Raw genomic sequence first — 14,649 nt, forward strand, 5'->3', positions numbered from 1 at the left:
GATATTGTATTATTCCAATATCAATATCGTATAAAGTTGTCTTTTAAGAATTTTCTTTAATGACTAGTTAGCCCTTGACTGCAATTTCATCTTATGTTAAGTCACGATGCAGACTAAGATGATAGTGGTCTGTCTTAGTCGAGATACAAGTGTAGGCTACCTATCTCGTGCGGTTTTTTGCGGAATTATATCGAAAAGGTAAATCTCGTAGCTGATATAGCAAGTAGTCAAGCGCGTAAGAGCTAAAGACCTCATCGCTGTTTTCCATTAGGTATGATTTTATAATCAAATACTCAATATTTACTATAAAAGAATAAAGTAATAATATTTCCTATTTCCATTCATATAAATCTGAATTGAACGAAAATGTTGTACTATGCTATTGTAACGTGACACCTAGAACAAGAACTGAGCTTTAAGAGTCTCTTATTACAATTGTATTAATGAGATCGATATTCTTTGTCTCCCGAGTAGTTGTTGTCGTAAACAATTAATCTGTATTCAGCTCAGCTCGGAGCTCCGAGCCTCATTAAATATTCGTTGTTACTTGTTTGTTGTTACTTGTTATTTGCCTACAGTCTTTGTTTGTCTAGATAACTGAACTTCGTATCTGACTATTAGATTTCTGTAGCTTTGTCTTGCAGTACCCTTTGGTCACTTTGGTTGGTACAGTTAGTTACTGCAAAGTCTAACACCAAGTGGTGACTTACTTTGTTTTTATTATTCTGCTTTCTGACGAAGGGTGGGAGGTAAACAAAAGTGCCATTTACTGTCTAGTATAATGCAGTAACATGAAAATCTAAGTTAGGAAACTACTCTATAATCTAAAAAAAATTTGCAATTTCTAAAACAAAAATAGTCTCTAGTGAGTCTTGATTGTTTTCTATTAGTTGTCTTTGACCAGGGAGAATGTAAGAGTGTGGTGCTAGCCTTACCTACTTACTATTCTGTTCTCATATTTTATCTGTGTAGTTAATGTTCTGAAGTGTCATGGCTACTTTACATCTCGAGTTATTGGATTGTAAAAAAATACTTATAATCATTCCGTTTCAAACACAACCAGTGATACAAACAAAATACAATTTTGATATAGAATGCGTTATTGTATTCTCTTATAAAGAAATCGTTAATGGGAAAGTTGGTGCATGAGTCGCAATACTAAAAAAATGTGACTGGAGAAATTCTATGGAACAACAAATCAACATTTTTATTGTCTGTATTTACAATGGCGCTGTCGGAAACAATCGCACCGACGAGACTGTGAAATACGAGCCTGTACCAGTACACGCTGAAAATTGCGGACAGTGGGATTCTTATTAAAAGCTGCCGCTGATTGTGTGGGAATGCTTAGCTAGGGTTCTTTATGAAACAGAATATACATGGCTTAATTCAGACTTACGTAAAAAGAGTTCAGTTATTCATAAGGTTGGATCTCGTGGAATATTGAGTAAAATAATCAATAAAACTTATCTTTTTGGAAAAATCTGAGAGAAAGGAATTACAATCCCGGGAGGGAGAACGCCACCTAACAAAAAATCAACAGAGAACTCCACATTTAGTTTATTGCATATGCACAATGTACTCACTGAAAATAATTCACGCACATTTTTGTCTCCATGTTTTCTTGAAGATTATTGTATGCTGTCAATATTGATGTGCTTTTTTCAATTTCTGATATCAAAAAGATTTACTTACTCCTTAATTATTGGATCAAATAAAAGGATTTTATTTTAAAATATATTTATGTATTTGTTATTACAGTAAGATACTTTAGTACGTGTAGATGTAGAACAAGGCGCGGCTGAGCCGACATCGTATTTACGAGCGATTGTGCGTGCTTTATCATGCTCCAGACTATTACCATAAACCGCCTGACGTTTCTGTAGAGATTTTCCATTACGAGTGTTACTGTGTAGCAACATTGTTAGGCTTTACAATTTGCTTCACTTACTACGAACATCTAAATCAGCAGTTTTGTTATTGTAAAAATACCCGATAGATATCACACTTGGTCGAAAATTCAGTTCTGTTAAATAAAGATCTGACGTGCCCACAACGTAAAATATATTCCTGGGTTGTAATTTCAATACTTATACTCATTGAGATTTGTAAGACCTGGAAACTTTTCTGAAAATTTTTAGATATCCTAATTTTTTCATTTATGTTGGTAATTTATTTTTAAATCCTTTGGCTTGTTTGCCATATCTTGTTAGTATCATTTCCTGCTTATATAACATTGCAATGGTAGGCCATTAGGAGTATTAAAAATTGTCGTGCGATATTTTATTTATCGCTCCTTTACATGACATTGGACGTTGATGTTGTTGGTTGTTTGAGGCCATTACAGTTGTTCACCTCAGTCCTGACACGAGAAGAAACGCAGTGACATTTTTTCCTAATCAACTGTAGACTTATAAAATGTACTTTTGTCATTGTCACATATTACATAATGAGGTCGCTAAGCCACTAAGCGATAAGTAACGTTGATTTTTGCTTTCTAAATCTTTGCACCAAGTCAACTACTATGGTCTGATATTGAAATGAGGCAATGAAAAAAGAACAGCAGAAAACTCAACCAATTTTTGGAATTATGTTTTGTCGAAAAGACAAATACTCGTACCTTTTTAATAGATCTACTCAACGGATTTTAAATCACACAGGTTAAGCTAAGATTATAGAGTAAAATCATAATTACGAGACAATTAATCCCCATTGTTGGACATTAGCCTCCTCCGGAATCCCAAAATCTTGAGCTGTCTATATCCAAACCACACCTGAGCAACTCGTTTATAATCTTAGTTCTACCTAACAGGGGGTCGACCAACACTACGCCTTCTGGTACGGGGTCGGCATTTCATCAGCGCTTTACCTGCTACAAAGATTTAGGAATCAACGTTACCTATCGCTTAGTGGCTTAGCGACCTCATTATGAAATATGTAACAATGTCAAAAGTGTAATTTATAAAGTCAACAGCTATTTCCACTTCAGCTTTGCGACTCGATGAGCTACAACGGAAACTTTCCTATCGTATAAATGCTTCATTAAAATCAGCTTTCAAAATAAAGGAAGTCTCGCGACCTTTTCTTGAATTTAATTTTCTTTAAAAAAAAAAAATGTAAATCTAAATGAAGTTTACATGTTGCGTTGTTTATATTTCACTGTAACCTTGATCTAAATAGCTATTTGCGAATGATAAAGTAACCTTACATACCTACGTTTGACTTTCTAATCTATGATTGTTATTTGTTTACCAACAACATAAAAATGTTCTAATATCTATATAGTTCTAAATCTAATATTAATATTTATAACAATATTAATATTTTTTAATCTAAATCTAATATACATATAAAATTCTCGTGTCACAGTTTTCGTTGCCATACTCCTCCGTTTGGTTGACCGATTTTGATGAAATTTTTTGTGCATATTCAGTAGGTCTGAGAATCGGCCTACATCTATTTTTCAAACCCCTAAATCCTAGGGTAGGGTAGTGGTAGGGTAGGGGGTATGGTATAGGGATAGGGTAGGGGTAGGGTAGCGGTAGGGAAATTGTAAGGTAGGGTAGGGTATGGGTAGAGTAGAGGTAGGGTAGGGGTAGGGTAGGGGTAGGGGTAGGAGTAGGGTAGTGTAAGGTAGGGATAGGGAAGAAGTGCAAATAAATAAATTAATAAGTCAAAGCGAAGCTTGAGCGGGTCCGCTAGTACAAGAGATATATTTCTTCACCTTTAAAAAAGATATATGTCAAAAATAAAACATATGGCAAGGGCTAGACGACATAAATATAGATGCAATAAAAGTTATAAAGTTAAAAAAATATTAGGTAAACAATATATTGTCGTAGATTCGTAATCACGCCCGATTAATGCTTAGATGTTTAAAATTTTCATGACTTCGTGAAATTTTATATCGTCGTAAACATTATTTCTTGACATGGTTTTGGTTCTCGGCCAATAAAAAGAAAATAGTATTTTGATGGTTATTAAAACTGTAAATTAACTAAAGTCGTCACTAAACGCGGTTCCTTTTTAGGGTTCCGTAGTCAACAAATGATTAATAATAGTTTATAATTTATATCGGTACTGAAAAGTGAGTAAGTACTTAGTTTAAAGTGAGTTTTGTTTTTAACCTATTGCCGAAAATATGTCGTATATTTTAAATTTAGTTTATTTTTTCACAAACTTTTAGTGCGTTGCGAGAATAATTAATAGAATGTTGCTATTTATAATAATGCGCTTTATAAAGTCAATGAGAGGCAATTAATAAACTCAATTGAAGTGCGACCTTGGTGGAGCATGTCGGACGTTACATGTGATTGTTTTTCTAGCTATTTGAAGCGAGAACATGTCATGTGAATAGCCCCAATGGACCGCGGGAATCACACAGTACATACTCGTATCTACCTACTAATCCTACTAATATTATAAACGCGAAAGTTTGTATGTTTGTTACTCTAACTACTGAACCGATTTGGCTAAAATTTAAAACAAAGATAGATACCATAGCCTACTTTTCATACCGGAATAATCCATGGTTCCCGCGGGATTTGTGAAAAACAGAATTCCACGCGGACTAAGTCTCGGGCGTCCGCTAGTTGGTAATATACTTGTGACTGTTATGTGTAAAAGTGATTTAAAGGTGATGTTTGGATGATGATTCTTACAAACGTTATAGTTAACTTCAATGACATTTGGTTGACATAGCGAAGGACGGCCGAGGGGAACTCTTTCTGTTAAAAAAGTCCATTTTCCTAAGCTATTTTTGATCTGACGATAAGTTTCATGTATCGCTGTTAATTAATACAAGATACAATTAATGTTGGCAAAAATAACTTTGATTACAATTTGACAGCTGCTACAAATACGATTATTAACTTAGAAGCGTTAATTTACATCTCAATATTGTTATAAAATTGGGATTTTGGATGATTTGGCTATATTGAAAAAAGTCCGAAAATATAATAATATGTATGTTGGCTTGGTTACGGAAACCTTAGACTCCTGACGAACGCCTAACTTAGATCAATTTTATGGTGTATAGCACCATAAATGTGACAATATTTTGTCATAGACGTAAACCAAATGCTACTTTGTGAAACATTCTCATTTTCGGTCTTTTTAAATAATAAATTAAATAAATATATTTTCTTAGATTGAATTCTTAAATTTTGTGGATAAACAAAATTCGTACATAACAAATTTTATGACAGCATCCAACAAAAAACAAACAGTAGGTACCTACCTACGTACAAAGCCTCAAGTGTGGTACAGATGCATATAACTGGTTTGTCGAACCCTTGAAATATCCGATGACGTCATCAGTTACATTTGTGACTGCCGTAAATTGTAGGCTGGCTCATGCTAGCCACTCACGGTCCGATTTATCCTCATACTTGCATGATGCCGGTATGACGTCCGGTAAAACTCATTGAGTGTTGGTCGCGACGGCTCGACTCGGTGACTTTACCGGACGTCATGCCGACAGAGCTGCAGGTATGGGTACATCGCACCGTGTGTGTCCAGCTTCAGTGCTCATGCCATCAAGTGATAATGAAATCGACCTTAGCAACGAGAGACGGCGATTTATATGAACCGGTGGCAACTTTCCCCGCGGCGGCGTCGCGAGCCGATGACGACTATGCAGTTACGAAAGCTGCACCTGCGTATATGGGATAGAGTCGGCACTTGTTACTACGAACTCACCTCCACTACACCATAGAGTTGGTCTAATTATATGGGATAGAGTTGGCACTTGTTACTACGAATACTCACCTACATTACACCATAGAGTTGGTCTAATTAGTAATCGAACGTTTCTTTCCCCGTGCTAAATCACATTTAGCAAAGTTAAATGTTTTTAAATTCTGTGAGATTGGGGTTAGTCTGTTATGTGTACGGAACTGGTCTAGATCACCAGCAATCTATTAGTTTGAGAGTAAAGTTCGTGGAAAGTGGCCAGCTGGCCTATTCACTAATTTGGACTTTATTAACAGCCTATTAAAATAATCATCAAATTATCTGAGAAATGTCATCTACCTACTGTATGATATCCACGAAGGGTTGTCAATAGACACCGGATGATATTTGTTACATGAAATCTCAATTTCGTCTATCAATGTCAACTAACAAACAAAAAAAGGTTAGTGAATTAGTCTGCTGGTGTGGTTTTCGGGTGTCCTAAGGACTTGTCATCGAATATCTTTAAATCTCGTTACCAGGTTAAAAGACCCACACATAAATAAGTTGAAAAGTTGTTATTTGTGACTTCGCACTTTATTGTTTTAGGTCACTATCTAAATAATAATAAACAAACAACGTAGGTGGAAGTCATGACGATAATTTCCCATCACCACTGCGTGATAATAATTCTCGGAGCTCTCGCAGTCTCACGCACCATTTTGTATGGGAAAGTCGTTAATAGCTTTTCTATTTGAGTCGTTCTACTATCCGTCCCTATAAATAGTACCTATCGACATTATAAATAGCCGCAATTTTCATTCGCGCTACTGTCAATAGTTGACGATGATGTTCGGACGATTTATTATAGTGTCTTGAGTAATTACACACATTCATTATGTATTAGCTACGGTATTGTTCTATCTGACTGCGGAATTTGTCGAAAACTGGACAAAAGCGTCGAAACTGTTGAATATTTCCGTGGCTAACATAATATAACAAATGAAAGCTGTCTAATAAATGGACTGCGACGAAATCTGTAAATCCAAGGCCGGTGTCGAGGCATTCAAAGTCGATAATTAGTTAAACTATATGTGTTTGTCATGTTTATTAGTAATCGTTAAGTTTTAGACCAATATTATTGCACAGCTAAGAAAGTTCCGTGATGTAATGTTTGGTAATCTATAACAAGTGCGAAAATTATTCATTATTCATTATTCATTATATATATATGCTTGTGCGGATTTAGTATCAGATACGTCATACAAGGAAAATAACGCATATAATCAAAAATGTGAAATGGTCGTCGTTTTAAACAACATCCATGTCAATGGAATCAGTGAAATAAACGGTACTGTGGTATTTTGCTACTGAGTGCGACAGTGACAGTGAGTGACCATGAGCGGGAGTGAGCCAACGTTAACTGAATCGCCGGTCCCTCTGGCGCTGGCGCGTCTGCAGGGCCGGCCGGGCCGCATGCGGGTCCACCGCCCCAGTCTCCCACTCGCGAGCCTGCAGGAGGCGATCGACGAAACCCCCCGACGCTGCAATGAAGAGCTCCCCGCTCCCGACACGGACGACGAGGAAACCTTCGCCGATCCCGTGGTCAGCAAGCCGTCTCCGTCCGCTTCCAACGGGCGAAGGGCGTCGGACGCCACGTTCGCCGAGCGATACAGAAAGCTGACGGAGTTCGACGGGCCGCCGCCCGACATGCCTCGGCGAGCCTCTCTGGCCGTACCCGTCGGAGCGGACGGCTTCGGACCTAGCGACAAAGGCCGCAGGCGCTCCTGGGCGGCTCGACTCCAGCTCGAGCGCAAAAAGAGACGAAAGTCCGGCGGCAACGACACCGACGATGAATGCGACCCGCCGGCGTATATACGTCAGAAGCGACCTTCTTGGTGGAATGTTTTCATGCCAGATAACATGCTGAAAAACAGGTATTATTCGAATAAGATCACGACATCTTTTGACGTGTGTTGAAATTTTAATAACGCTTTTAATGACACATATTTTAATTTCGATTCATACTACAAACATTTAAAGTCTAGAACGAGTAGTATTATAAAATCTAGGATAAGTTTATTGCCCGTTACTTGTTCTTGTAAGTGTGTATGGGATTAGAATGTCGGCACGTGAGCGTACCACCATGACACTTGAATTCCTTGACCTAGCGCCTAGCTCTTGTTATTAAACGTTTTTAAAACTATGTGGAGCACTCAGGGTTACATTTAAAACTAAATGTCTGCAATAACTTGGCTGACGTTATAAAGTATAATAAGGTATTAAATTAATTATTATTTATTAGACAAGAGAAGATTCTATCATAAAGTAAATACTTGTTCAGTACCTACGTTATCATTGTCATTGTCAAAACATTTACCTACATAATTATATGGCGGACTTGGAAATGGTTATAAATAATGTTGTGCTATGAAAAATTCCATGATTGGCGACACTGAGAAAGCGTACTGATAAACTTATAATTTAGTTATCTTTTATGACGCTATCTTGTAACGTACGCGTCACGCGGTTAGTTGCGTTTTTGGGGCATAAATTAATAAGTCACTAAGCGATTTAGCTTTCCGATACGATGTCGTGTAGAAACTGAAAGGTGTATGGATTTTCATCCTCCACCTAACAAGTTAACCCGCCTCAGACGTAGGCTTTTTAACTCAAGATCTCGGGGGCACTTTTTATTTAAGTTTTTTCTTGTTCGTATTTATGACTATCTCTTCAAGAGATGTTCATATGGACATTGGCTTAGCTAGGTAACCAAGGGCCCTGGTTCGAATAAACGATTGGTCCCACTACTATCTAAACTGGTTAGGTTTTTTCAAGTGAAAATATTAAAAATACCTACACATAAAAATATTAAGCTACTTTATCACCAGCTCTTTTTCGTTTTTGAAATTTTCTAAAAAGTTCAGTTCGATCGCGTTTTTCGGGTAGGGATTCGTCATTCGAGGGCGCCCTGAGTTTGAGGGCCAAGGGTCATTCCACTGCCTAGCCTCTGGGTAGCGACGCTATTGCATATTGGACGCAGTAGGCGACGTCAATGGTTTGAGCTGACGATTGATAAGCTGAATCATAAACTCGTATGTTATAATTAATTCATTGAATACTACGAGCATCAAGTTTTCATTAAAATGGCTAATTGGTTATTGATAATTGCATTCCTTACCTGTTTCAATAAGAGTTCGTCACCAGCGAGACTTGACAACGCCTACTATAACTAAATTTACCCTCTGGTTTGTCTGTGCCAATGTTGATGTAATAAATTTAAATAATATTTTTATGTAAGTAATATGCCTTTTATAATTCATAGATATATTGGATTTTTACTTTGTGATTGGGAGTTTACTTAATGGTATTGCAAAATATGGACGAAGGTTCAGATTTATTCAATTCAATAATACATTCGACTGTTTCTGGTTTAAGTACGTACACATTTTAATGGATAATTCAATCTTTGTTAAATTAATAATAAAAAACTTTTTTTTATTAGTTCCCGTTCCGGTGGATATAATATATCCTTCATCTACCTCACAAATAACGTGTGGCTTTCTATTGGTAAAAGATTACATCCTGACATTGTTTTCTTTTACATCCTGACATTTCTCATTAACTCACAAACTTTATTTCTTTTTAATATTAGTATCTCAGACTAATTAGATAAGGACCTGCCACTCTAGACGTTACTTTTCTGTCAAAGTATATGATCAACGATCTAATGCGATTATAAAATCTGTCTATAGAATCGATGTTACACAGTTTTAATCGTGTTCGGCTATTAAAGAGCTCCGTAAAAATAACTTTTTGGGTAATAGAATGGTGTAAAAAACGGCCAAAATCTTCTAGTTTAATGTATATATACCAAATCTTAGCTCGTTTTTTTCAGAAATTTTGTTCGTGAATTTGGGAGCGATAGTAGTCCTTACGTAATTAATCTCAGTATTAGTATAGATGATGCACAGAACACGCACAGACTGACAGTTTTAAAATATGGAATCATATGTATTTTGTAGATTGATATTAAAAAACATTTCATACCAATTACAGTACTTTATGATCTCATTGTATATTCAGTCTGAGACGGGCGGAAAAAATATTAACAAGTTTCTTTATCTCAAAAATATCTGTCTTTATCTTAATTTATAATTATTACCTGACCTATCGCTGACTTAAGCAATCATCAGTCAAAGGAGAAACTTTTGTACTTACACTTAACTCATATTATGTAGGTTGTACGAGTATGTAGGTATTAATCTTCTTACATATAAAATTCTCGAGTCATATAGGATATTGAGTAGGTATGGACAGAATCTCAAAAACACATATGGATCTAAAAGAAGTTATGTTCAACACAAATTATGTACTAGGTACCGTCTTCATGTATTTTAAAGGCGTTAAAATATTAAATAATTATGCGAGTAGCTTTAATATCAGCTTCTGATGATCAAGTAATATTATAGCGGAAAAGATTTTTGTTAATTTGTTACTTAAGAATATTATAGCTTGCTAAAGATCGCTCCTCATATCGTTTTATTTTAGGTGACATATTTTTCCTTAATTTTTGTATTATTTATTGTATCAGTTACTTAAAAACATTATACAAATGGTATATTAGATGTTAAGGTAGACTTCTGTTCTTGGCGACCGCGACTTGCGACCGCGACCAGGTCGTTAAACAAAGGCGGTCGCGCGACGCGGTCTCGGGCTTTGTTTAGTGTTCCATATAAATTCATACTAAGCAGTGGATCGTGCGACCCGGTCGCGGTCGCAGGTGGCAGTCGCGCGACGCGGTCGCCGAGAACGGAATGCCACCTTTACAACGATTCAGCGTTATACAGGACATTGTATTTTATATGTTGTGATAAAATTGTCAACATTGCCTATAGCTTACTAATACTTGTATATGTGTTTTCTGTGCTAATACTGATAGAATGGGCAAAAGTAAAATGTCTTGACCCTGCTCTGTCTGCGAATAGGCTAACCTTATTTACTGGACATCCGAACATTGCTAAATGCGCGCTGCGTGTTGAAACACTCTTGATGTCTGTTGTACTTAAGTTAAAAATTGCAACAGTTGGTTATATATTCAAATATCTAACCAACTTTCCCATGGAAGTCACAAATTTTACGAAACTTTGATAATCATAACATAATTTATAACCGTAATAGGTAAAGTTGTGAAACTTTTCAACAAAATTTAACCTCGATTATGTATAGTCCAATCCATTTATTCATTTCAGTGAAACATCATAATACTACAACGTTGTTGTTTTACGTACCTAGATGTTGGTATTCGATCGACATCAAAATTTACGAATTTTTTTACACTATCTAGCTGCTAATCACAATTGAGCGGATTGACCTAAAATGTTTGTAGATAACTTACCAGATGGACATTCGCAAATGGAATTTGTTTTCTAATTTTATGTCTTCAGATAAAAAGTCCATATGTTCAATTTATATAGCCCTAGGATTAGGATAATGTATGAAAATCGCTGGTCTCAATAAATTTCAGTCAAGCCGATTAAAATTAAAAATTAAAAACTATGGGATTTAAATCTCTTCAGTCGTGATCAAGTAATTCAAATGAAATCCAATCAAATATTCATTTATTTCAAATAGGCTTAGTTTACAAGCTCTTTCGAAACGTCAAGTAATAATAATATACTTAAGATAATGGTGATATTAATTAATCGAAAACTTAAAGTTAAAGTTACGAGGGTTCCAAAGCGCCTTGGTCCGAGAAGAGTCCGCAACAAACTCAGCCAGGTTTTGCCTTTTTTATTTACCCATTATTACACCATTTAACAATAGGTATATGTATATGTAGCCTGTCATGTAATACATTTCATTTCCAAGCAATTTTGTCGTTTACATAATCATTAACACTATAATACGACTTTTTCTATAAGCTTGCGTTTAATAAATATATATAAATGAGTAACAAACATAGAAGAAGAAATATACTTTATTGTACATTAAAAACAAAAATAAACAATAACTTATAATAACACTTAGAAACTAATGTACAAATGGCGGTCTTATCGCTAAAGAGCGATCTCTTCCAGACAACCACTGTGGAAGAGAAAAAAAAAACAAAAAATAAACAAACATATTAAACTTTTTATATTATTTATTATAGTATGTATTATATAAAGAACATAAGTAAAAATTTGTATTAATTCGCTTACATTCGTTTCAGTGCCGTGATAATTATCAGTAGGTATATGTTATTCGTATTTGTTGTAAATGCTGGTAAGATTTGTTCACGATTTCTTACGACGAAAGCGCGTAAAACGTGTGCAGCGTTTTAACATATACGTTTGTAAAATACTTTGACAAATATTTTCAAGTGGAAACGCTTAATATCGTCTAATGGGAGGCACATATAGATACACATGTTAGTCACGTTCGTTTAAGTTGTAAGTTCCTCCCAACAGCCTCTTCACGTTGACACTGTTTTACGATTTGTCGGACTTAGCCCTCATTCGCACGAGAGTTTCTTTAACGGACGTTAAAGTTGAAAAAGCGTTCAAATAATGTTATCGCCGCGTAGCAACGACTTGCGGATGGCTTCAGTGTGCTCGTGGCGTTCGAGCCGTCCACATCTCTTGTTATGTAATTCTTTATGGGTTACTTGGGATAGGCGGGGAGAGTGACTTGAGTGGAAAAGGGGAGTGTTTCATATCAGTCAAAGGTACCTTTAACCCTACACACATCGTTCACAAGTACGTGACTTCACTCAAGGTCATTCTCTGCAATTCTAGGGTCTTATTTTGGTTACAGTTTGATTTGTTATTTAAGTTGTCCTGACAAGTGTTGTGAATCATAACCTTGGTGTTCGACATTAGTTTTCTTTTTTTTGTAATCATCTTTGAGTCCTATAATAATACAATAAATGCATTCCCAAGTATATGTTCACACGACAGCGTTTTTAAAACGCGACGCTTATCTTCGAGCAGTGTTGCATTTTCCATTTTGGCCGTTGGAAATAGACCTTCATTTAACTTCATAGTATATTTGAGCGCTTTTATAACGTCCGTTATAAAACTTTCGTACGAATGGGGGCTTAGTCGCAGCGCTTCGCTGATATACAATTTATTGTAAGTTGGGCCAGTATCGAACAACTAAATTGCGTACTAATTTATTTCGAAAACTTATTAATTGTGTATAATTGAACGTAAATCTCGATTCTAATACTATTGATGTCCCATTAATTAGTTGGACGATTTGGTTAGAAAAAATGTACGGACTAAAGTGTTTTTCAGATAGCATGGTTACGGTAACAGTCGCTTGTGTGACGTTCATAATAGCTACTATTACTGTTAATCGCAGCAGTGAAACGATCGGTCACCCGCACCATCCTACATGAAACGAACTGTAGCGTATATCATATTACTATACCTATTCGTATAGTTAATTTACCTAAAGATATCATTTTACCTAATTGCATAGAACATTTTTAACTACATTGCGTTAGAACAGTTTGACGTCACGGATTTACGCACGCTTTTATAACGTCACACTTCTATATTGCCAAACAATTAATACGCGCCCATTTATTCTTACGTCTACCTCGAGTTTATTTCTAGCAACGCGACGTGAAAAACAGCTGAAACCTACTAAAATCCTTTGTTTCAATGAGTTTCAAACTTTAATTAACTCTTTGTTGTTCATTTTCATTAATTACTTGTACATATTCATTATTGTTTTTAACTGCTTTTTCATAGTTACTTTGGGTCTTTAAACTCAAAACATATAACCTACTTTAGTAACAATAGGTATACATTTCCTTATAATATTAGTATTACGATTTGCTAAGATTTCATTTAGATTAGTCAGCATATTACACAAGGTCACGGGCGTATCATAAAAGCGTCACGTGTCCAAAATCTGCATAGTCCTCCGCCCACTGAGCACCATTTAGCAAGCAGTTCCGCAAATATAAAACCATATACAGATCGAACGATAGATTGTATGTTTTTGTCGTAGGAGTCATTATGCGGAAGGTTCACATCGATGAAATATTGTGGTTTGAACGCTACAGGTACAACGGTATCCGTAACACGTCACACGTCAGGGGACAAAGTTGTTTCATCATCATTCGTCACGTGACCTCCAAACTTTGGTTCCGCAAACGTACATTCACCTTAATTTTCTTTGTGCTGCAACGTTTTGTGCATGTTATTTCACTTCTCGATGTTTACTTGCATAGATTATAAATCTATATCCAGGGCTGGCCCGTCCATACGGCGAACGGAGCAGTCGCTCCAGGCGCCAAATCCTAGAGGGCGTCTAAATGATAATCCTACTCAACCGTAGACGGTACTGCGCCTGATTTTCAATTAGTCACCCCACAGTATGATCGAGATCTTCGCGTTCCATTCTTACTTTACACTCATAATTTGGTATAGGTATCTACATATTATTAGGAACAAACAGGAGAGGCGCCATAATTGGATCTCGCTCCATTTTAAAATTTACTTCGGGACGGCGCTGTCTATATCTATCTATTTAGTTTTTTTTTTTTATTCTCTACAAGTTAGCCCTTGACTGCAATCTCACCTGATGGTAAGTGATGATGCAATCTAAGATGGAAACGGGCTAACTTGTTAGGAGGAGGATGAAATTCCACACTCCTTTCGGTTTCTACACGACATCGTACCGGAACGCTAAATCGCTTGGCGGTACGTCTTTGTCGGTAGGGCGGTAACTAGCCACGGCCTAAGCCTCCCACCAGCCAGACCTGGACCAATTAAGAAAACCTCAATCGGCCCAGCCGGGGATCGAACCCAGGACCTCCGTCTTGTAAATCCACCGCGCATACCACTGCGCCACGGAGGTAATAGGCTCAAAAACTACTGGACCGATTTTAAAAATTCTTTCACCATTCGAAAGCTACATTATTCACAAGTAACATAGGCTAAATTTTATTTAGGAAAAAATAGGGTTCCGTAGGATATT

The 14,649-nt window shown here is 36.4% G+C and overlaps 1 protein-coding gene across 11 annotated transcripts in view; it reads left to right on the top strand.

Moving 5' to 3' along the window:
• LOC112054318 (TLD domain-containing protein 2) overlaps nt 1–14,649 on the top strand; it is a 180,121-nt gene that overhangs the window by 69,048 nt on the left and 96,424 nt on the right. For 7 of the 11 annotated variants that reach the window (XM_052881410.1, XM_052881409.1, XM_052881413.1 and 4 more), the window contains exon 2: nt 6,923–7,610. The exons of the other annotated variants lie outside the window; for them this stretch is intronic. In XM_052881410.1, coding sequence (XP_052737370.1) covers nt 7,072–7,610 — 539 coding nt within the window. In that variant the 5' untranslated portion in view covers nt 6,923–7,071. The remainder of the gene's footprint in view (nt 1–6,922; nt 7,611–14,649) is intronic. 11 annotated transcript variants of the gene reach the window in all.

This window comes from Bicyclus anynana, chromosome 4 (assembly GCF_947172395.1).
Source record: "Bicyclus anynana chromosome 4, ilBicAnyn1.1, whole genome shotgun sequence".
In the NCBI taxonomy this organism is placed as follows: Eukaryota; Metazoa; Arthropoda; class Insecta; order Lepidoptera; family Nymphalidae; genus Bicyclus; species Bicyclus anynana.